The following is a 24,348-nucleotide window of genomic DNA, read 5'->3' on the forward strand; positions in this document are numbered from 1 at the left end:
CACTGCCAGGGCCCCAGCCAGGGCCAGCACCCGGTCCCAAGCCTGGGGAGTTCAATTCGGTGGGAAATAATTTAAAAGGAAAGGCCAGGAGCAGTGGCTCACACCTGTAATCCCAGCATTTTGGGAGGCCAAGGCAGGTGGATCACCTGAGGTCAGGAGTTTGGGACCAGCCTGGACAACATGGTGAAACCCTGTCTCTACTAAAAATACAAAAATTAGCCAGGCGTGGTGGCACATGCCTTTAATCCCAGCTACTCAGGAGACTGAGGCAGGAGAATCACTTGAACCCGGGAGGGAGGTGGAGTTTGCAGTGAGCCAAGATCACGCCATTGCACTCCAACCTGGACAACAAGAGCAAAGCTCTGTCTCAAAAAAAAAAAAAAAAAAAAAGGAATTGAAAAGGAAAAAAAAATTAACTATCCCCAAGAGAAAGGAGAGAAGGGAGATGTGGAAAAGGGAAGACGCTGCTGAGACAATGCATGGACAAGTGAAACGGGTGATTGTGAAGCAAGATAACATCCTGCGTGCATAGAAAGTAAGGGCTGTTTGATACATAACCAGCTTCTACCTTAAACAAATCTCTAAGGAAACATAGGAAGCTATTAACAAAGGTTAACTCTGGGAGGTGAAATTATGAATAACATTCTTTCCTTATACTTATCTTGAATTTTAAAATTGTTCAACAATGAGCAATGCAGTCCTGGCTAATCAAACGTGTTTTGAATGTGTTACTAATTTTCTAAGATAGAAACTCACTCTGATGGCTATAAATTCCTATATTTAAAAACAAGAGCTAAAATTATTAACGTAACTTTCCACCGTAGCAAACTAGAAAAAGAACAGCAAACCACCCTTTCACAATAGAAACACTCAAGAAGATAGGACTCAAAGAGAATCTCTGTGATTGACGGGACATTTACAAAATCCCTGCAGCTAACATCATACCCAATGAGAAAGACTGGATGCTTTCCCCCGAGACAAGCCAAAAGCAAGCAGAAGAAAGGAAATAATGAAGATTAGAATATAAATGAGATCAAGAAAACAAAAACAATGAAGTCAACAAACCAAACTCAGTTCTTGAAAAAGAGCAACAAAAAATTACCACCTTGTAGCTAGACTGATCAAGAACAGAAAAAGACAAGGTTCAAATCGCTAAAATCAGAAATGAAAGAGAGGATAGTACTGCTAAGCTTACAAAGGAAATCCTAGAGAAAATTATATGCTAAGAAATTAGATAATCTAGAAGAATGGACGAATTCCTAGAAAGACACAAACTACCAAAGGTGACTGGAGAAGAAATAGAAAATATAAATAGACCTGTAACACATAAGAGATTGAATTAGTGAGGCAAAAACATCACGCAAAGGAAAGTCCACACTCAGAGGAGTTCACTGGTGAATTCTACCAAATGTTTACAGAAGAATTAAAACCACTCTTTTACAAACTCTTCCAAAATATAAGAGGAGGAACTACTTCCTAAGCCATTCTATGAGGCCAGTATTATCCTGATACCAAAACTAGGCAAACATATTATAAGAAAACCACAGACCAATATCCTTCATGAATGTAGGTGCAAAAATCATCAAAAAAAAAAAAAAAAAAAAAAAAAAAACAGCTAGCAAAGTGAATCCAGCACCATATAAAAGAGATTATTCACCAAGACCAAGTGGGACGTGTCCCAGGAACACACAGTTGGTTTAACATTTGAAGATCGGTTGATGGGATGCACCATATTAATAGCGAAAGGAGCAAAAACCATCAGAACATTCGAATAAGTGCAGGAGAAGCAGCTGACACAGTCTACCACTCCTTCACAATACAAACACTCAAGAAACGAGGAAGAGAAGGAACTTCTTCAGTCTGATAAAGCACATTTACAAAAGCCCCACAGCTGACGTCACACTTAATGGTGAAAGACTTGTTCCCTAAGATCAGTGGACTCGTTGTCTGAAATCAGGAGCAAGGCAAGGATGTCCCCCATTGTTCCTTCTGTTCAACATTGCACTGGAGGTTGTAGCCAGGGCACTTAGGCAAGAAGAAGAAATAAAAGGCAACCCGTTTGGAAAGGAACAAGTAACACTGTCTCTTTTTGCAGATGACATGGTCTTGTATATGACAAATCCACTAAAAATCTATTAGAACTAATAAAGAAGTTTAGCAAGGTTTCAGGGTTCAAGATCAATCTACAAAACACAATGTATTTCTATATACCAGTCATGAACAATTTGAAATGAAATCAATAGGACAATTCTATTTATAATAGTTTGGAAAAGAATATTTAGGAATACATTTAACAGAAGAAGCGTAAGACTTATTACTGAAAACTATAAAACATTATTGAGAGAAATTAAAGAAATAAGTGAAAACACATCCCATGTTCACAATCAAAATCACAGATGCCCTTTTTGGAGAAATTGATGAGCTGATTCAAAAATTCTTGTGAAGGTAAGGGATCCAGAGGCCAAAGCAATCCTGGAAAAGAACAAATTAGGACTCACACTTCTGAATTTCAAAACTTACTACAAGGCTACGCCAACCTAGACAGTGTGGTCGAAACTCACTACAAGGCTACACTCACCAAGATAGTGCAGTCCTGGCACAAGGACAGACATCGGGGAACTGAACTGACACTCTAGAAATAAACCCTTACGTTAATGGTCCACTGATTTTCAACAAGGATTGCCAAGATGCTTCCCTGGGGAAAGAACAGTCTTGTCAACAAATAGTGCTGGGACAACAGGAGAGCCACAGGGAAGACTGACCCTTACCACACACCAGGCCAAACAAAAAGCGAAAGCTATAAAACACTTAGTAGGACACAGGCGTAAATCATGGCAATGGTTTTCAGCTAGGACACCAAAAGCATGATGATCAAGGAGATCAATCAGTTGAACGTCATCAAACATTCAAAAGTTCGTGCATCAAATGACACCATAAAGAAAATAAGTCAGCCCACAGATTGACAAAAACAATTCAAATCATACATTTGGTAAGAGACTGGTATCCTTATGTAAAGAACTCTACAACTCAACAATATAAAAGACAAATAACCCAACTGAAAAATAGGCAAAAATGGCCGGGCGCAGTGGCTCACACCTGTAATCCCAGCACTTTGGAAGGCCGAGGTGGGCGGATCATGAGGTCAGGAGATCGAGGCCATCCTGGCCAACATGGTGAAACCCTGTCTCTACTAAAAATACAAAAATTAGCCAGGCATGATGGTGTGTGCCTGTAATCCCAGCTACTTGGGAGGCTGAGGCAGGAGAATTGCTTGAACTAGGGGGGCAGAGGTTGCAGTGAGCCGAGATCACACCACTGCACTCCAGCCTGACAGAGCGAGATCTCGTCTCGAAAAGAAAAGAAAAAAAGAAAAGAAAAGAAAAGAAAAATAGGCAAAGGACAGGAAGAGACATTTCTTCAAAGAAGACATACAGATGGCCCAATTAGCACCAGAGGAGACGCTCGACGTGGCAGGTCCTTAGAGAAATGCCAGTCAAAGCAACAAGGAGAGCCACTTCCCACCCATTGGGATGTGAGCTTTTTTTTTAATGGACAATAGCAAATGTTGGCAAGAAGGTAGAGAAATTGGAATCCTGGGACTGGGCAGGCAGGAACGTGGAATGTGACAGGCTCTCTGGAAAACAGCCTGGTAGGTCCTCAAAAACTTAAACATGGAGTTCTCATGAGCCAGCCATGCATTCCTAGGTGTCTAAGAGAAATAAAAACATACCCACACAAAACCCTATAAATAACCGTTCATGCTACGTTATTCACAGCATTTGAAAAGTGGAAATGGCCCAGCATGGTGGCTCATGCCTATAATCCCAGCACTTTGGGAAGCCAAGGCGGGTGGATCATCTGAGGTCAGGAGCTCAAGACCAGCCTGGCCAACATGGTGAAACCCCATCTCTACTAAAAATACAAAAATTAGCCAGGCGTGGTGGCGCGCACCTGTAATCCCAGCTACTCAGGAGGCTGAGGCAGGAGAATCGCTTGAACCCAGGAGTCAGAAGTTGCAGTGAGCCGAGATTGTGCCGCTGCACTCCAGCCTGAGCAACAGAGTGAGACTCCCTCTCGGGAAAAATGAATGAATGAATGAATGAATGAATGAATGAATGAATGAAAAGTAGAAACAACCCATATGTCCACCAGCTGATAAATGGATGAATAAATGTGGTGCGTCCGTACAGCAGGGCCCTATTCAGCCATAAACAGGAAGTAAATACTGATACACAAGGACGAACCTTGAAAACATGATGTCAAGTGAAAGAAGTCAGACACCAGAGACTGCCTATTACATCATCCAGTTTCTGTGAAATACCCAGAAAAGGCAACTTGCAAGTAGCTTCGTGGGTGGCTGTGGCTGAGGGGAGGGAACGGGAGTGGCTGTGAGTGAGTATGCAGGGTCTTCTCAGGGTGATGCAAATGTTATAAAATTAGATTCTGTAAAGAGACTGAAAACCACTGACAGGTACACTTTATCCAGGTGAACTCTCTCTCAATGAAGCTGTTAAAAGAAAAAGACCTTCTATATGAAAAGTGTTCTATCTGGCAGGCACGGTGGCTCACGCCTGTAATCTCAGCACTTTGGGAGGCCAAGGGGGCGGATCACTTGAGCTCAAGAGTTCGAGACCAGCCTGGGCTACATGGCAAAACCCCTGTCTCTACAAAAAACACAAAAATTAGCCAGGTGTGTTGGCATGCACATGTAGTCCCAGCTACGCGGGAGGCAGGTGGGAGGATGACTTGAGCCCAGGAGGTGGACGTGCCACTGCACTCCAGCCTGGGTGACAGAGCAAGACCCTGTCAAAGAAACAGAAGGGGCAGGGGGGAAGGAAAGGGAAGGAAAAGGAAGGAGGGAGGGAGGGAAGGAGGGAAGGAAGGAGGGAGGGAGGGAAGGAGGGAGGGAGGAAGGAATGAATTCTCTCATCAAGAGAAGGAAGTTATTTCGGATTGAGGTGAGAGGGAAAGGGGAAACGGTGACATTCCATTTCAGGGGCTGTCAGCTGATGCCCCAGGTGCCCTCAGCCCACTCTGACCTCTGTGTGGCACCACTCACCCCCACCAGGCCCACCCTCCTCCCTCCCCTGGGCAGTGGGAGCCCCTTCTACTTCCTGCCACAGGAGCTGGGGAGTGAATGTCCCCAAGGAGGACGCTGGCCAGGTGGGAACTGCAGGACCCCCGACGGAGCCGGCCTCGCTCCCACTCAGGCTGCGGCCCCTTTCCAGCCTCTCTCCTGCTTCCTGGCATCACCACCTGAGCTCCCATGGTGCCCGACTCCTACCGTCGATGTAGCCCGGGATCTGCCCGAAGATGGTGAGGTAGGAGTGGTAGACGGCCCCTCGGAACAGCCAGTCCACCCGGCGCTCGTTGTGGATGAGGATGGCCTGCTTGGCCACCCCAAAGGACACCACCCACACAGCCAGCAGGAAGAGGAAGAAGAAGACATCCTTCATCTGCAGGACAGAGAGGTATGTGGGCTACACTCTCCCGGCCCCCGACACTCACTGGGCCCAGAGGCAGGCCCAGCAGCAGTGGAGATGGCACTGCCACTCACAGCACAGACGCAGCATGCGGGAGACTCCCAGGAGCAGCCCTGGGGCTGCCTCCACACTCTCGTGGACTGCCAACATCTTTGTGCTGGCACCACAAAGTGCAAGAGGGGTCAGACATAACCGTGATCCCAGGAGGAAAGCTCCTAGAGCTGAATCAGAGGTCAGGATTGAGTCGGGATCAGAAAGGAGAAAGAGGGAAGGCTTCCTGGAAGAGGTGACACACACGCAAAGGTACGAGAAGGGTATTCTTGGGAGCCCAAGGGGCAAAGCAGGGACGGGGGGCCGGCAGGTGTGCTTAAGCCCTGGTCTGAGCCACAGGCACGGGGCCTGCCCTCCCCGAGGCCCACCCTGGGCTGCAGGCCGCGATGGAGCTGGTGCCCCTGCCCCCTTACCATCCGCTTCACAATGATGATCTTGGGCCCCAGCGTCTTACTGACGGTAAAAATGTGCATGAGCCGGAGACAGAACAGGATGAAGTCCAGAGAGAGGATGACGCGCCCGGGATACAACGTCGCCGGGATGAGCCTGGCCGCCAGGCAGAAGCACACGCACCTCAGCCACCTGCTCACAGTGGCCCTCAGAGCTGTCCCCCGCCACTCCTCCAGCTGTCCCCGCCCAGGTGGGCCCTGGAGGCAAAGGGCTCTGGTGGGCCCTGCATCCCAGGTGTTCAAAGCCAGCATGAGATTGAGGAGCAGAGCCTCCCACTTCTCTTCAGAAAGGTCTGGACGCCCAGCCCCACAGGGCAGTCTGGCATGGGGGCACCCTAGGGAGCCAGCAGGTAGCCAGGGCCCTCTTGCCTCACAGAAAGGGGGCCATGGCCTCGCAGAGACCCGAGACCATCACAGGCAGTGAAGTGACCCCACAGCAGGGAGGCAGAGGGAGAAAGGGGCAGCTGCGTGTCCATGGAGCTGGGACAATTCCAGTGGTTACCATCCATGGCCCCTTGCACATGGACAATCTCAGCTCTGCCAGGAGCTCTCATGCCCCTTCTGTGCTCCCTCGACAATCCCAAGGGTAGGTGGGGCACTGCCACCCGGACACGCATTAGACAGATGACAATCCGGGGTTCACAGAGGAGCTGAGCCTCGTCCGGTACGGCTGGCTCCAGGCCCGGCCTGTGCTCATCCCCTGCGGGGCTGGCTGCCTCAGACAGGCGCCCACCACCGGGGTGAAGCCACTCACCTGCAGGTCAGCCCTGCCACGAAGAGCAAGATTGCACCGACGTCCAGCTTATTCCAGAAGTCACTGAAGTACAAGGCTGCCTTCTTCATCAGCCCGTACTCATCAGGGTCATAGAAGAACTACTGGGAAGAGGGGCGGTGGGGAGGCAGACATACTGTCACTCTTACTATCCTCACTGTCACTGTCACATCACTCTCCACTATCATCATCACAATCACTGTCACTATCACCACAGTCACTGTTGTCACTATCACCACCATCCTGTCACCATCACTGTCACATCACTCTCCACTATCATCACAATCACTGTCACTATCACCACAGTCACTGTTGTCACTATCACCACCGTCCTGTCACCATCACTGTCACATCACTCTCCACTATCACAATCACCGTCACTATCACCACAGTCACTGTTGTCACTATCACCACCGTCCTGTCACCATCACTGTCACATCACTCTCCACTATCATCACAATCACTGTCACTATCATCACAGTCACTGTTTTCACTATCACCGTCACTATCACCGCTGTCCTCACTGTCACCATCATTGTCACATCACTATCCATTATCATCACTATCACTATCACCACTATCCTGTCACTGTCACCATCACTATCCACTATCATCATCACTATCACTATCATCACAATCACTATCATCACAGTCACTGTCACTATTATCACTATCCTGTCACTGTCACTATCACTGTCACTATCATCATAATCACTATCACCACTATCCTGTCACTATCACAATCACTGTCACTATCATCACTATCACCACTATCCTGTCACTGTCACATCACTCTCCACTATCATCACTATCACTATCATCACAATCACTGTCACTGTCACTATCACTATCATGACTATCACTGATGCTGTCATCATGATCAGCAAATCAGAACATTGGTTCTGGTCTGAAGAGAGCTGGATCAGTGAGGGAGATGGGAACAGGACGTGGAGGAACAATGCGGAGTAGTGCTGGCAGCAGCTCCCCGGCGCCCTGCTCACTCAGCACCTGTGTGTGCGTATATGTGTATGTACATATATTCTGCATGTATGTGTGTATATGTCTGAATATGTATGTATATGTGTATGTGTGCATTGTGTGTGCATGTATTTGTGTGTATGTGTGTATATGTGTGTACATTTTTATGTGTGCATGTATGTGTGCATGTATGTGTGTGCATGCATGTGTATATGTGTATATGTGTATTTGTATGTTTTTCTTGTGTGTGTACATGTGTATATATGTGTTTATGTGTGTTCATATGTGTATGTGTATGTGTGCATGTGTATGAGCTTGTGTGTATGTGTATGTATGTACGTGTGTGTATGTGTATGCTTGTATGGAGATGTGTATATTTGTGTATGTGTATGCATGCGTATGTACATGTATGTGTGTGCATGTATGTATGCATGTGTACATGTTATTGTGTAGGTGTATGTGTATGCATGTGTGCTTGTGTGCATGCATGTATGTGTATATTTGTATGCACGTGTGTAATATGCGTGTGCATGTGCATGTATGTGTACGTGTATATTTGTGTATGCACGTGTGTGCACGTGTATGCATGTGTATACATGTGTATGTGTGCACGTGTGCATGTATGTGTATATTTGTGTGTATGCATGTGTATGTGTGTAGATGCATGTACGTGTGCATGTGTGTATGCATGTGCGTATGCATGTGTGTGCATGCGCACGTGTGTGTGCATGTGTGTGTGTATGCGTATGCATGTGTGTGCCTGTGTAGTGTGCATGTGTGCATGTATATGTGTGCATATGTGTATGTGTATGTGTGTATGCATATGCTTATGTGTCCATTTGTGTGCGTGTGTACGTGTGCATGTGTGCACACGTGTGTGTGCATGTGTGCACACGTGTGTGTGCATGTGTGCACACGTGTGTGTGCATGTGTGTGTGTTGCAGCAGCCCCCTCCTGTCAGGCGCCAGCTGCCTTCCTACAGGGATGTTTGTTCTGTCGGGGGCCACACCGCTTCTTCAGCAGACCAAGAGTGCAGGACCCTGGTAGGCGCTGTGGGAGCCCCCATTTGGCCTGCTTGGCAGGAGTCCCCACACCCTCCCTAGCCACAGGTCCCAGGACCCAGCAGCTGGACAGGTGGGGCAGGTGACCAGCAGGACCAACCAGGGCCCTCCCCGGATCACAGACAGATGCAGGGAGTAGGAAGTGCCCCCTCTGCTCTCAGGCTGCTGCCCATGGGGCTGGTGCTAGGGGTGCATGGAGGCCTCCAGAGAGGCCTCAGAGAGGGTCTGGTGGCAGAAGCCATGTGGCAAGAGGAAGGCCAAGGCGAGCCCGGCAGAGCCAGGGCCACAACACAGCTCCCAGGCCCCGCCCAGTCCTGGCCCTGATTGTCCTGCCTGGGGATGCCAGTGCCTCCCCGAGGGCCCCAGTAGGCAGTGGTGTTTACACAGTGCACACCGCTTTCTAACTGGGGGCCTGGTGCTCCACCAAGGTCAGAGAGCACAGGTGAGTGTAACCCAGGACCACTGCCCTGTGGCCAATCCCACCCCCTCACCACTTCCCTGAGGGTCCCATGGGCCTAGTTCCCATTCACCGGCTGCCAGCAGGTGCGGGCACCATAGGGACACGGTGGAGACCCCACACAGTAAGGGATTCGCCCCACCTGGAGGGCAGCTTGGCCTCGCCCAGCTCCAGGGAGGTAGCCTGTGAGCCCTTTGAATGTCCACCTGATGAGGCTGTCCTTGTTTACCTGGGGCCTGGGCCACGCCAGGTAGTCCCACAGTGTGATTTTTGGTGGAGCCCTGGGCAGTTTTCAGTTTGACCTTTGGAGGGCTGGAGACTGAGGTCAATCATGTGGTGTCAGCCGCGCCTCTGTGACTGACCTCTAGTAGACACCAAGGCCCGCGAGCCTCCCTGGGGACCATGCCTCCACGCCTGAGGCCACACATCATCACTGGGAGGATGGAGTGCCACCCACCCCTCCACAGGGAGGGACTGCCAGGATGCCCTGGGCCCAGAGCTGTCCTGGAGGCAGCTGTGTCCCTCCCCCTCGCTGCTTTAGTCTGTAGACTTTTGCTTAATAAACCGTAAGTGAGCATTGCCACTCCCCAGCATCTGTGGGTCCTTTTTGCTCGTTACTGAATGTGAGAGGGGTCTTAGGGATCCCCCACCTTGCATAGCTCTTCCTGGGGGAGGGGACACACCCATTCAAAGTCCACAAGGTCAGGGCATCCACCCAGAGCTGATCAGCCGGTCTCCAGGAGGGGAGGATGTCTGGGCTAAGGGAAAGCAGGGAAGCAGGCACAGGGGGCACGAGGAGGGAAGGGCCCCAGCCACCCACTTTGGGGAGGGAGCACTGGCTCTGCCCAGCTCGCAAGGGGCTAGGCAGGCTAGGTGGGGTGGGCTCTAAGCCCTGGGTCCCCTACCAGAATGCAGCCAAGTGGGTGGCCCCGGGCTGGGGCGTGGAACGGTGGATGGGGCCGTACCTGCCGCGTCTCCTCGCACACCAAGGAGAACAGCCAGAGGTAGATGGCACACTCACACCAGGAGGGCGTGGGCTGGAAGTCCACCATGAGCACATAGGCGAACAGGCAGAGGAAGGCGAAGTAGGAGAGGATGTTCAGGTGGAAGACGACCACGGGTGCGGTGAAGAAGGCGCGGGCGCGGGCCACGGGGCTGCTTACCCCCTGCAGCCTCTTCTCTCTGCGGCCGTTGCAGCGGAGAGGAGACAGTGACCACCAGGGCCAGGGTCCTGACCTCCACAGGCTTTGGCCACCCCAAGATCCCCCGTGCCCCTCAGAGAGATGTGCTTTTAGGGGCAAAAGCACTCAGGGATCCAGGGCCATAACAGCAGCTCCAGGCGGAGCCAGCACAGCGCAGCCACCAGAGTGGGGCTGGACCCCACAGCCCAGCAAAGTGAGGACACAGGGATGCCCGCTGACACCCCACCCATGGCCATGACCCTCATGGCTGCAAACAGGGAGGCCCAGCCTGCCCCAAGCCCAGCTTTGGGTGGGTCCCAGCTTCAGAGCTCCAGGTGCTCAGTGGACGCTCAGGCCTTAGTCACCCTCCTGTAAATGGGGACAGGCTTTCCTCGCCGTCCTCACTGGGGGCAGGGCTGACCACACTCCACCTGTGGCATGCCCTGATCCCAGGTCCCTATCCCAGGGCCGCTGGAACTGGAGCAGAGGCGGCCATCAGTGACACGGCTCTGCCATCCTCAGGACAGCGTGGGAGAAGCCAGCACTGCTTAAGGACACCTGAGCCGCTCCTCCCTGCCTCAGTTTCCCACCAGGATTCCTGAGCATTCAGGTGCCCATCGTGGCCGTCAGGAGAAAGGGAAGGAGGTGGGCAGTGTGGCCTGTGAGTTGCAGAAGGGGCTCGGCCTGTGAGTTGCGGAAGGGGCTCGGCCTGTGAGTTGCGGAAGGGGCTCCAGGCCTGTGAGTTGTGGAAGGGGCTCGGCCTGTGAGTTGCGGAAGGGGCTCCAGGCCTGTGAGTTGCGGAAGGGGCTCGGCCTGTGAGTTGTGGAAGGGGCTCCAGGCCTGTGAGTTGCGGAAGGGGCTCCAGGCCTGTGAGTTGTGGAAGGGGCTCGGCCTGTGAGTTGCGGAAGGGGCTCCAGGCCTGTGAGTTGCGGAAGGGGCTCCAGGCCTGTGAGTTGCGGAAGGGGCTCGGCCTGTGAGTTGCGGAAGGGGCTCCAGGCCTGTGAGTTGCGGAAGGGGCTCCAGGCCTGTGAGTTGCGGAAGGGGCTCGGCCTGTGAGTTGTGGAAGGGGCTCCAGGCCTGTGAGTTGCGGAAGGGGCTCCAGGCCTGTGAGTTGTGGAAGGGGCTCGGCCTGTGAGTTGCGGAAGGGGCTCCAGGCCTGTGAGTTGCGGAAGGGGCTCCAGGCCTGTGAGTTGCGGAAGGGGCTCCAGGCCTGTGAGTTGCGGAAGGGGCTCGGCCTGTGAGTTGCGGAAGGGGCTCGGCCTGTGAGTTGTGGAAGGGGCTCGGCCTGTGAGTTGCGGAAGGGGCTCGGCCACCTCGCTGGAGTCTTGAATCTGAATCTGCCCTGACTTCCAGGAGACCCTGAGCCTCCATCCAGCCCTCAGTAAACCACGGCAGACCCCACAACGTCCCAGCAAGCCTCTGAGGAGATGCAGGCGGGGACACCAGGCCAGGCCAGGCCTTCAACCATGGCCAGCCATGTCCTCCTCCTTCGGAAGGGAAAGCGATTACATCAGGCTTTGCATACGACTCTGCAGCTGCGAGGACAGGGAGGCACTCAGCCGCGGCTCACTGCCCTACCCCAGACCTGCACTCACTGCCTGCGCCCCAGACTGGCTCAGGTCTTCAGTGCTGGCAGGAGCAGGAGACCATCTTTCCTGGCCTCCCCGACCCCAGGCTGCTGTGGCCGAGGGATGGGCTCACCAGCATTATGCGATCAGCGCTGGAGCTGGGGCAGGGCAGGTGCTTCCAGCACATAGGGCCCTGCTCTGCTTCCCACCCCCATCTCTATGGCCCCAGGATCAGGAACAATTCTGAGGACACGTGACTTGCTCCCAGCGAGGGTATCTGGGGAAGGTCCTGAGCCCCCAGGAGCCCCTCCCACAGTCCCGCAGCCCCACAGCCCCGCAGCCCCGCAGCCCCACAGTCCCGCAGCCCCGCAGCCCTGCAGCACCTGAAGGAGATGAGGCCGGTGAGGAGCAGCGGGAAGGCCAGCATGCACAGGGTCACACGCCACAGCCCGTTGTCCACGCAGAGCTGGCCCCACCACACCTTGGTCAGGAAGGCCTGCGGATGGGGGCAGTCTCAGGATGGTGGTGCCCAGCCCTGTGCCCCAGATGGTGCCATCAGCTGTCTGCTGAGGACTCGGGGTGCCTAGTGGACAGAGCTGCCTGTAGTCTGACAGCAGAAACTGGTGAAAACACAGAGCTTGCCCAGGGGCATTTGGGTGCCCAATCCCGCCCTTCACGTGACCTTGAGCTATGGGACCCCATCTCTGCTGGCTTCTAAGGCCCTGCAGTTGCAGGCTGTTGAGCGCTGGCCCCTCTGAGCTCTGCAGTGGGGGACAGGACCCCTCCGCAGGCCCGGCACAGCCCAGGACACGATGGGAGCTCATGGACTTGGCAATAGCTCAGAACTCCAAGGAAGCCCAGCATGCAAGGGGCACCCGCTGCGGGCCAGCCCCGCCGGGGGTGCCAGGGCGATGCTGAGGGCAGCCATGCCCGGGAGCCCCTGCCTCTCCAGGGAGGGCACGCCGTGTCCTGCTTATCCCTTCAGGGAGAGAGGGCGGACGCTGTTCCCAGAGCCACCTGGGCTTCTGCCTGCTGCTTCCAGATAGGAATGGGGAAGGTGGGGAGGTGAACTGTGACCTCCGCGGCCACCAGCTCCTGCTTTTGCTTCACGTTAAGTTTCCCCATCTGCAAAATGGGAGGCCAGAGCCTGGAGCAGGTGGCCGAGGGGTCAGGCGCTGTCCCCGAGCCTCTGAGGGCCCTGAAGCCCGTGTGAGTGTGCGTGCCGACTGCGTGAACAGGAGGCTGTGTCGGCCCTGCAGGCACCACAGGCGTCTGCTTCTGGAAGGCGCCCTTGGGAGGTCACCTGGACGCCTCCGTGAGACACAAACTTCATGTCCTTGGCCTCCAGGGCGAGCTGCAGGCAGGTGGTCTTCCCCCAGGCCTCGGACACGCGGACGAGCAGTTTCTGGGCTCTCTCTTCGTCCTTCCGGTAACATTCAGTGAAGACCCCTGGGCGGAGACATAAGAGCCCCGTCAGAGAAGCAGGTCACAATCACTGAGCCCTGGGGACGAGTCAGAGGGTGACCACTCTGGAAAGCACCACCAGGAAACAGGGAAGGGCACAGGGCAAATGTGGTGCTGATGTCTCACAACACCCGGGCCCGGGGAAGAGGACCCCAGGGAAAGAGCACGTAGGGCTGGAACCACCTCTACAAAAACTACAACAGGGAGAAAATTATGACGGGGACAGAGAACTGAACTAACCAACTCCACCTTGCTTCTCACCTCCAAGGTCCATTCCTGGGCATAGTCCACACTAACTTTGAGAGGAACTTCGTTTATAGTTTAACTTCCAAACAAAGATGATAGTAACCCCTTCCCAAAACAAACCCCCTTCTTGCCGGGGACCAGTCTGCCTTTGTAAGACTAACAAAGTAGCCACAAATTAGAAATTACAGTTTAAGTCATGCAGCCAGAGGCCACAAGATTCCAAACCGTACCAACTCTTCCTAGGAGTAACCTCACTATCGGAAAACCCAGGATATTTTCAAACCCTGCGTTCTGATGCACCACTGTTGCCACCCCGACTGGAAATCTGGCCCAACCAGTTCTGTGACCACATCCAGGAACAGCAGACAGCCAGAAGAATCCGCTGTGATTTCACCCTCTGGCCCAACCAATCAGTGCTCCCCACTGCCTGGCCCCCTACCCACCAAATTATCCTTCAAAAACCCCAGTCTCGCCAGGTGCAGTGGCTCACGCCTGTCATCCCGGCACTTTGGGAGGCCGAGGCAGGTGGATCACCAGAGGTCAGGAGTTCAAGACCGGCCTGACCAATATGATGAAACCCCGTCTCTACTAAAAAGACAAAAATTAGCTAGGCGTGGTGGCATGCACCTGTAATCCCAGCTACTCAGGAGGCTGAGACAGGAGAATTGCTTGAACCCAGGAGGCAGAGGGTGTGGTGAGCCGAGATGGTGCCATTGCACTCCAGCCTGGGCAACAGAGCCAGACTCTGTCTCAAAAAAACAAAACAAAACAAAAAAAGTCTCCAAATTTTCAGGGAGACCGATTTGGGTGATGAAACTCCAGCATCGCATTCAGCCGGCTCTGTGGGAATTGAACTCTTTTTCTATGGCAATCTCACTGTCTTAACAAATGGGCTGTCTATATGGGCAGCAGGCAAGAGGAACCCAGTGGGTGGTTATGGGGCCAAGACTCAGGGATGAGGGAGGACCCCAGGGTGAGTGTGCAGGGCTGAGACCCAGGGATGAGAACCCCAGGGTGAGGGCACATGGGGCTGAGACCCAGGGATGGGGACCCCAGTGAGAGCATTCATGACTGAGCCATGGCCTGCAGCCCGTGCCTGGCAGAGCTCACCGATGGCTCTGTGCTCACACTCCTCTGCCAGTGCCAGCATCTCCTCTGAGCTGTCTGTGTCCTCCTCCTCCTTGGACAGCTCCTTCAGGATCTTGCTGCAGGCCAAGGCCCCTGCGATGCAGTCCTGGCTCTGGGGACCAGAGGAGCTACCGTGAGACTCCAAAGGGCCTAGCCAGGCTCAACCCAGCCTGGGGAACCCAACACACTGCCCTGGGTGGTGAAAACAAGGCCCGGGGACAGTGCGGGCCACTGGGCAATCACTGTCTGTGACCACATCTATATAGACAATTTAAGCCCCACTCCAGTCAATACACAACCTCTGATGGCCCAGGCTCCCGCATGGCCTATGGGAGGGGACTGCTTGCCCGGCAAAGCCTAACGGACAGCACGTGCCCAGTCCATGCATCGGCCCCCACCAGAACCCGTGTGAGCGGCAGAGGGCGGCACCACCTGGCCTGTGTGTGCCCAGCAAGACTCGGCCCTGGACATAACCACAGAATGAGTTTTTTTAACAGAACTTTTAATTTAAAAATTCCTTTCCTAGGCCAGGCACAGTGGCTCATGCCTCTAATCCCAGTACTTTGGGAGGCCGAGGCGGGTGGATCATGAGGTCAGGAGTTCGAGACCAGCCTGGCCGATATGGTGAAACCCCATCTCTACTAAAAATAAAGAAAATTAGCTAGGTGCGGTGGCACATGCATGTTGTTCCATTTACTCAGGAGGTTGAGGCAGGAAAATCATTTCAACCCAGTAGGCGGAGGTTGCGGTGAGCCAAGGTCGTGCCATTGCACTCCAGCCTGAGCGACAGAGCGAGACTCCATCTTAAAAAAAAAAATAATTTCTTTCCTGCCTAAAGCTAAGCTCTTTGTTCTCCAACTCCGGGTGCCCCAAGTCCTTCCTGACGTTGGAGATGCCCACACCCCTCCACAGGCCCCACTTGCACTTGGCCTCAGGCTCTCCAGCCACACTCCCCAGTTGGCCGCTGGCCTATAGCTGTGTCTGCCGAGAAGCCGGTCTTATTACCTGAGCCCAGATGATTCCTGCCAGCTCCCGACGGTTCTGGACGATGGCCCAAATGAGAAGGTCACGGACGGGGTCCATGGTGAAGGTCACATGGCCTGAGGAACGCTTGTAGAGGGACCGGAGGCTCACTCCCTGCACCTGGTAAAGCAGTGGACAGTCAGAGCTCCAGCTGGGCCCCACTGGCTCAGAGTCACTAGAGGAGCCTGTTGGAGGTGAAAGGCCTGATCCCAGCCGTGACCTTCTCAGGATCTCACCGTCCCTGGAGAACTACAGCCTGAATTTTCAGCAACAGCCTAGATCATTCTTATGCACACTGAAGTTTTTAAAGCACTGTTCTAGAGACATCTAGAAACATCTAGAAAGTGAAATACCCATCTAACTCCTTTACCAACGTTTGTGGACTCGTTTCATGCCAGGCACTTCAAGGTTCCCTAGTCTTATCTGATGGCATCAAAGCCACTTTCAACGAGGTAAAATTCTAGCACAGTGGAGGGTGTTAACAGGTCAGTGACTGCCTTCTCCCTGAGGGAATCTCCTTCAGTGTCTCTGGCAGAGAGGCCACTAGGAAAGATCTGCCAGGTAGGCGACAAGGCTCACACATGAGCAAGGACGGGGCAGCTTGCCCAGACCCACCTCCCCTGCATGGCTGGGCTTTTCCCCGGACCAGGAAGCACGTACTCACGTAGCTGGGAAACACTTCCCGGAAGTAGAAAGCACATCTCCAAAATCACATACTGTAAAAAACACACCTCAAGTGATCCTAGAGATTTCCTGAAGGTTTTTCATTATAAAGAAATGTGTTTTTCTTCCTAAACCACAGGTACAGATAAGCCTGAGCTTCTGTTTTGGACCTTCCTAAGCATATTCCAACTGAGAGTCCTAAATAAACTCTCTGGACTTAAGAAGCACAGATTGTTAATGTATAAAACCAAGCCATACCCGGCCTGGTGCAGTAGCTCACACCTGTAATCCCAGCACTTTGGGAAGCCAAGATGGGTGGATCCTAAGGTCAGGAGTTCGAGACCAGCCTGGCCAACATGGTGAAACCCTATCTCTACTAAAAATACAAAAAATTAGCCGGGCGTGGTGGTGGGAGCCTGTGATCCCAGCTACTCAGGAGGCTGAGGCAACAGACTCAATTGAACCCAGGAGGCAGAGGTTGCAGTGAGCCGAGATGATGCCATTGCCCTCCAGCCTGGGCAATAAGAGTGAAACTTCGTCTCAAAAACAAAAAAACCAAGTCATACCCATGTCTTTCTCAAGAGTGAAGACAGAGCTCACCTGGAACAATGGATCAATTGGAAAACCTGGAGGAAATAGACTATTTTCTAGCAGGAAAAAACCAAAACCAAATATGAGCTTAGAAGAGATGGAGAACCTAAACATAAAAATAATCAAAAAAGAAACTGAGGAAGTTACTAGAACTATTACCAATTAAAAAAAAGGCGGGGGGGCACTGGGCCCAGATGGACCCACAGGGGAGTCGACCAAGGTTATAAGAGGCAGTTAACTCCAGTTACATAAACTGTCCTGGAGCGGAGAAGGAAAGAAAGCTTCCCAAATGGTTTTTACAAAACTAACATAAAATTGATATCAAAACATGACAAATATAGCTCCAATCAAAGGCTATTGGAAATCAAATTGCAAATAAAACTGCAATCAAAGGCTTAAGCATTCTGATGCAAACACCCTGAAAATGTTGTCAAGAGAATCCAGTCTATTAAACTTGCACTGAGGCCAAGCTGAAATTCAAAACAGGAATAAAAACATGTCAGAAAATCTCTTAAAATAATTCACCAAATTCATAGGTCAAAGAAGAAAAGCAGCTCAATCTTCTCAAAGGCATCTGATGCTTTGTTTTGTAAAACGTTAATGAATCAGAGATAAATACTCCCAAGAGAAAATACACATACAAAATCCAGCATCATTCCTGACATTGAGTCACTGCCAGGTTCCCACTGAATAAGTGTACACAGACTAAGGCAGGGTTCCCATTGAATCAGGGTGGAGATTACAGCAGGGTTCCCATTGAATAAGGGTGGATATTAGAGCAGGGTTCCCACTGAATAAGGGTACACAGACTAGGGCAAGGTTCCCATTGAATAAGGGTGGAGATTACAGCAGGGTTCCCATTAAATAAGGTTGGAGACTAGGGCAGGGTTCCCATTAAATGAAGGTGAGACTAGAGCAGGGCTCCCATTGAATCAGGATGCAGACTACAGCATCCACTCTCCTACAGCTACAGTGCACGCTGGGCATCTCACAAAAATACGCTGGAATGTTACCGACTTGACTGTAGGAAAAAACAAGCACATCTACTGGGCAGGAGTGGGGCTCAGGGCAGGGGGATCACGCTCCCTGCAGAAACTTTTGTACTGTTTGGAACTTTTAGAAAGGGTATGGTATGGACTGAACTGTATCCCCCTAAAATTCATATGCTGAAGCCCTAACCCCCAATGTGACTACAGCATTTGGAGATAGGGTCTTTAAGAAGGTAATTAAAGTTAAATGAGGCCACATTGTGGGTTCCTAAGTGGATAGGTGTGTTCTCTTTATAAAAAGAGGAATGAGGCTCACACCTGCAATCCCAGCACTTTGGGAAGTCAAGACAGAGGATCACTTGAGCCCCGGAGTTTGAGACCAGACTGGGCCATAGAATGAGACCCCCATCTCTACAAAACATAAAAAAACAAAAACAAAAACAAATAAAAAAAACCTGGGCGTGGTGGCACGTGCCTATAGTCCCAGCTACTCAAGAGACTGAGGCAGGAAGATTGCTTGAGCCCAGGAGGTGGAAGCTACCGTGAGCCATGATTCCACCACTGCACTACAGCCTGGGTGACAGAGCCAGACCCTGTCTCAAACATAAAAATAGGCAAGTCATGGTGGCTCAAGGGTGTAAATTCCAGCCTTTTGGAGGCTAAGGAGAGTAGATCACTTGAGACCAGGAGTTTGAGACCAGACTGTCCAAAATGGTAAAACCGTCTCCACAAAAAATTTTAAAAATTAGCCAGGTGTGGTGGCGCACACCTGTAGTCCCAGCTACTTGGGAGGCTGAGGTGGGAGGATTGCTTGAGCCTGGGAGGTTGAGGCTGCAGTGAGCTATGATCATGCCACTGCACTCCAGCCTGGACGACAGAGTAAGACCCCGTTTCAATAAAATAAAAAATAAATAAAAGAAAAAGAAAAGGAAGTGGCACCAGAGACTTCTCTCTCTGTCATGCGAAGACACCGCAAGAGGGCAGCCACGTGCGAGCAGGAAGACACCCTGGCCAGAAGCCAGCCCTACTGGTGCCTTAATCTGGGACTTTGGGCCTCCAGAACTTCCAGAAAATAAACTGGTAGTTTCTGCCCCATCTGTAGAATTTTGTTACAGCAGCCCAAGCAGCCTAAGATAGAGCATGTGTTTTTTCTAATAAAAATAAAAGCTAATTTTAAAAACAGAGAGCTCTAAGAACATAAAAGTAGCCCGCGCAGGCAAGGCCAGGTTGGGCCCCGTTACCAGCACGCACGTTGAGCTTGATGTGGGGCACAGGCAGCAGGAGCCGAGGCCGGTCGCTGTGCTGGGGCCAGGGGTAGAGCGGCTGTGTGAAGTCCCCCAGCAGCTCCCGCAGCACCTGGGCCACGTGGTGCATCTGCAGGCGGGGTGCAGCAGGTGTGCAAGCCAGGCGCTCGGGCTCTTCCGCCAGCACCTTCTGCAGCTTGCTGTGGAACAGGCAGGAGGGCTCCAGGTTCTCATACAGATAAAGCAAGGTATCCCAGGTGACGAACTCCTTCAGCTGCACCCCGTTCTCCAGGAAGAGCTTCACGAACTCAGGCTTGTTGGAGATGAGGGCAGCCGTCATCATAGGGTGCAGATCTGAAGGCTGAGAGCAAGCATGGTGTGGTGACGGATGCATTTGGTCATCATCCCATGTCATCCTGATCTCAAAGACCCTGGAGATGGGGGCTGCTGTTGTCCCTGACCTGGGGAGGATGAAAGCTGCCCGGGTCACCCACCCTCTCAAGGGAAGGGCTGGGATCCAGACGAGGCAATCCTCACCCGCCCTTGCTTCAGTGGTGCAATGCACGTGGGCCCAGTGTGCCCCTCCACAGGGCACTCAGGAAGACTTACCTTCCACTGCCACTCATCCGTGAAGATCTCACTGCGGGCAATGTCCACGCGATTCCATGCCACTGCCAATTTCAGCTGGTGGTCCCAGTTCTCATGGCCAAAGTGGTCTTGGCTCCGGGAGGCTGCAGATGAACAGGTGCACACTGGGCCTTGATCTGGGGCTCAAAGCCATTTCCCTCCAGGGCAACTGACTTATGATGTCAGAGGCAGGGATGTGTCATGAGCCCTTGCCTCTCAACAATTCAAAGTGACAGGTGCAGCACCCAGTGACCTCCTCCCATACACACAGCCTTGCAAAAGCATGTTCCATTTCAGAGTCAGAATCAGTGAATCTTGGGGCTTTGGTCATCATGTCCATTCACCCCTGCCCTCCTCCTGGCCATGCCCTGGCCCCTGAGCAATAGGTGGGCAGTGAGCAAGAAAAGGGCCTCCTTGTTTTAAGAAGACATAGGTCTCTGGAGGGCAGGCATCTTACATTAACATTCAAAACTCAGGACTCAGAAGTCATCGCATTTCCAATCCTGCCTCAATTGCCTGTAAATGTTCAACAGCAACAACCACCTCACTGGTTCTCAGGACAAGTTATTTTACTCAAGTACTTTCTGCGCTCTCTTTCTGGTTTAACTTTTTAAAACATGGGTTGTTATTTGGGGAAAAAGAAAAAAGAACTTTGACCCTTACCTCACACCATACACAAGAATCAACCTGAAGCGGTTCATAGGCCCAAACATTCCACTCCTAGATATTGACCCAGGAGAAATGAGGACAAATAGCAGCTTTATTCATTATAGCCCCAAACTGGAAACAGCCTAAATGCCCACCAACAGATGACTGGAAAAACAACCTGTGGTGTATTCACACAATAGGACACTCCTTCACAAACAAAAAAGAACAAAGTTCTGACACATGCAACAACATGGATGAATCTCAAAACAATGCATTGAGCAAAAGAAGCAAGACATGAAAGAATGTATCATGTATGATTTCATTCATGTGAAGGTCTAAAATGGGCAAAACTATTCTAGAGTGACAGAAAGCAGACAGATGACTTCCAGAGCCAGGTTGGAGGGAGGCTTAACTACAAAGGGCCATGAGGGAACATTCAGGGTAAGGGAGATGTCCTGTATGGAGACTGTGGTGTGTCACGGTGTCTATGCTTCTTATACATTTAGAATTGGAGGAGCTTATTGTCTCTAAGCTGAACCTTCATAAAGTTGATATTTAAAAATTCATTATGTTTTTAAATTGTGGCAAAATACATGTAGCATAAAATTTACCATCTTAACTTCTTGGGGTTGTTTTGTTTTTTGTTTTGTTTTGTTTGAGACAGGGTTTTACTCTGTCCCCCAGGCTGGAGCACAGTGCTGTGATCATATTTATAATCATGAGGCTTATTGCAGCCTCAACATCCTGGGCTCAAGTAATCCTCCCACCTCAGCTTCTTGAGTAACTAAGAGTACAGGTGTGTGCCACTATACCTGGCTAATTTTTTAAATTTTTTGTAGTGACAGGGTTTGCTATGTTGCCTAAGCTGGTCGAAAACTCCTGGGTTCAAGTGATCCTCCCACCTCAGCCTCCCAAAGTGCTGAGATTATAGGCATGAGCCAGCTCACCCAGCCAAATATTTTTAAGTGTACAGTTCACTGGTAGTAAGTACATTAATAATGTTGTGCAGCCATCATCGCCATCCTTCTCCATATATCTTTTTATCTTGGAAACTAAAACTCTATCCCCATTAAACACTAACTCCCCAAGGTCAACTCCCCTCCCCCAGACCTTGGCACCCACCATTCTACTTTCTGTCTCCATGAATTTGACTACTCCAGGGACCTCATGTAAGTGGATTCATAGTATTTGTCCTTTTGTGACTGGCTTATTTCACTTAGCATAATGTCTTCAAGGTTCATCCATGTTGTATCATGTGTCAGAATTTCCTTCCTTTTTAAGGCTCAGTAACATTCCATTTAGGTATAGACCACATTTTGCTTATCTATTCTTCTGTCAATGGACACTTGGGCTTCTTCCACTTTTTAGCTATTGTGGATAATGCAGCTATGAACATGAGTATACAAATATCTCTTCCAGACCCTACTTTAAATTTGGGGGTGTGGAGTGGCATATATATCTAGAAATGAAATAGCTGGATCATATAGGAATTGTATTTAAAAATTTTAAGGAACTGTCATCCTGTTTTCCATGACAGCTGCACCATGTTACATATCCACCAGCAGTGCACAAGGGTTCCAGTTTCTCCACACACTGGCCAACATTTGTGATTTTCTGTTCTTTTTTATAGTAGCTATCCTAACGTGTTTGAAATGATATCTCTTAGTTTTGATCTGCATTTCTCTAATGATTAGTGATGCTGAGCATCTTTTCATGTGCTTATCGGCCATTTGTACGTCTTCTTTAAAGAAATGTCTATTCAAGTCCTTTGCCCATTTTTGAATTGTGTGTGTGTGTTTTTTTTTATTGTTGAGTTATAGTTCTCTATATATTCTGGATACCAATCCCTTACCATATGTATGATTTGCAAATATTTTCTCCCATTCCATGGTTGCTTTTTTACTCTGTTGATGATACCTTTTGATGAACAAAATTTTTAATTTTCATAAAGCCCAATTTATCTGTATTTTCTTTTGTTTCCTGTGCTTTAGGTGTCATAGCCAAGAAACCACTGCCAAATGCTTTGTCATGAAGTTTTTGCCCTGTGCTTTCTTCTAAGAGTTTGGGTCTTATATTTAGAAGTCCTTGATCTACTTTGAGTTAATTTTTGTATATGGTGTTAGGTAAGGGTCTCACTTGATTCTTTGGCATATGAATATCCAGTTTATCCAGCATCATTTGTTGAAAAGACTATCCCTCTCCTTACCGAATGATTTCTGCATTCCTGTCAAATATCATTTGACCATATATGTGAGGGTTTATTTTGAGGCTAACTATTCTATTCCACTGGTCTCCATATCTTTTTGGGGATTTTTTGAGACAGGGTCTCGCTCTGTTGCCCAGGCTGGAGTGCAGTGGTGCAATCATAGCTCACTGCAGCCTCAACCTTCTGAACTCAAGTGATCCTCTCCCCTCAACCTCCCATATTGCTGGGACTACAAGCATGAATCGCCATGCCCAGCTTATATATTTTTTATAGAGACAGGGTTTCACCATGTTGCCCAGGCTGGTCCCAAACTCCTAAGCCCAAGCAATCAGCCCACTTTGGCCTCCCAAAGTGCTGGAATTACAGGCATGAGCCACCACACCCAGCCCTCTATGTCTTTATTTACACCATTACCGGACAGTTTTGATTACTATAGCTTTGTAGTGAGTTTAGAAATCGGAAAGTGTGAGTCTTCCAGCCTTGTTCTTCCCTTTCAAAATTATTTTGGCTGTTTGGGATCCCTTTAGACTCCACATGAATTCTAGGATGAGCTTTTCTATTTTTGAAAAAAAAAAATCACTGGGGTTTTGATAGGAATTGCATTGGATCTATAGATTGCTTTAAGTAGTATTGACATCTTAACAATATTAAGGCTTCCAATTCATGAACATGGGATGTCTTTCCATTTGTTTATGTCTTCTTTCATTTCTTTCAGCAATGTTTTACAGTTTTCATTGTACAAGTCTTTCACCCCCTTGGTTTAATTAATTCCTCAGTATTTTTTTTTTTTCTTTTTGATGCTACTGTAAATAGAATTGTTTTCATAATTTCCTTTTCTGATTATTCATTTGTAGCGTACAGAAATGCAGCAGATTTTTGTGTGTTGATTTTGTGTCCTGCTACTTTGCTTAATTCATTTATTAGATCAGGGGTTTGTTGTGGAATCTTTACAGTTTTCTGCATAGAAAATTGATATGGTTAGGCTCTGTGTCCCCACCCAAATCTCATCTTGAATTATAATCCCTATGATCCCCATGTGTCAAGGAAGAGACCAAGTGGAGGCAGTTGGATCACGGGGACGGTTTCCACTATGCTGTTCTCATGATACTAAGTTCTCATGAGATCTGATGATTTTAGAAGGGGCTCTTCCTTCTTCATTTGGCACCTCTCTTTCCTGTCACCTTGTGAAGACAGTGCCTTGCATCCCCTTCATCTTCCACCATGATTGTAAGTTTTCTGAGGCCTTCTCAGCCATGCTGAACTGTGAGTCAATTTAACTTCTTTCCTTTATAAATTACGCAGTCTTGGGCAGTTCTTTATAGCAGTGTGAAAATGGACAAATACGAAAATCATATCATCTGTGAACATAAATAATTTTACTTCTTCCTTCCCAATTTATAAGTTTTATTTTTTTATTTTTATTTTTTTGTCTTAATTGCTCTGGCTTGAACTTCCAATGCAATGTTGAATAGAAGTGGTGAAAGTATGCATCCTTCCCTTATTTCTATCTTGGAGAAAA

At 50.0% G+C, this 24,348-nt stretch overlaps 1 protein-coding gene across 6 annotated transcripts in view; it reads right to left on the reverse strand.

Annotated features, from left to right (window-relative positions):
* Positions 1 to 24,348, reverse strand: part of TRPM2 (transient receptor potential cation channel subfamily M member 2) — a 95,211-nt gene that overhangs the window by 28,812 nt on the left and 42,051 nt on the right. For 4 of the 6 annotated variants that reach the window (XR_004052653.1, XM_030914674.1, XM_010360112.2 and 1 more), the window contains 10 exons: positions 19,958 to 20,079; positions 19,356 to 19,709; positions 15,844 to 15,981; positions 14,821 to 14,950; positions 13,304 to 13,449; positions 12,384 to 12,496; positions 10,217 to 10,433; positions 6,738 to 6,856; positions 5,948 to 6,080; positions 5,285 to 5,456 (listed from right to left, as the gene is read on the reverse strand). Coding sequence is in view for 5 of the 6 variants with exons in the window: in XM_030914674.1 (XP_030770534.1) it covers positions 5,285 to 5,456; positions 5,948 to 6,080; positions 6,738 to 6,856; positions 10,217 to 10,433; positions 12,384 to 12,496; positions 13,304 to 13,449; positions 14,821 to 14,950; positions 15,844 to 15,981; positions 19,356 to 19,709; positions 19,958 to 20,079 (1,644 nt within the window). In the remaining variant the exon portion in view is untranslated. Of the gene's footprint in view, positions 1 to 5,284; positions 5,457 to 5,947; positions 6,081 to 6,737; positions 6,860 to 10,216; positions 10,434 to 12,383; positions 12,497 to 13,303; positions 13,450 to 14,820; positions 14,951 to 15,843; positions 15,982 to 19,355; positions 19,710 to 19,957; positions 20,080 to 24,348 lie in introns of those variants that run through there. The other 2 variants (XM_030914673.1, XM_030914676.1) reach the window with 2 other exon arrangements.

This window comes from Rhinopithecus roxellana, chromosome 13 (genome assembly GCF_007565055.1).
Source record: "Rhinopithecus roxellana isolate Shanxi Qingling chromosome 13, ASM756505v1, whole genome shotgun sequence".
Lineage (NCBI taxonomy): Eukaryota > Metazoa > Chordata > Mammalia > Primates > Cercopithecidae > Rhinopithecus > Rhinopithecus roxellana.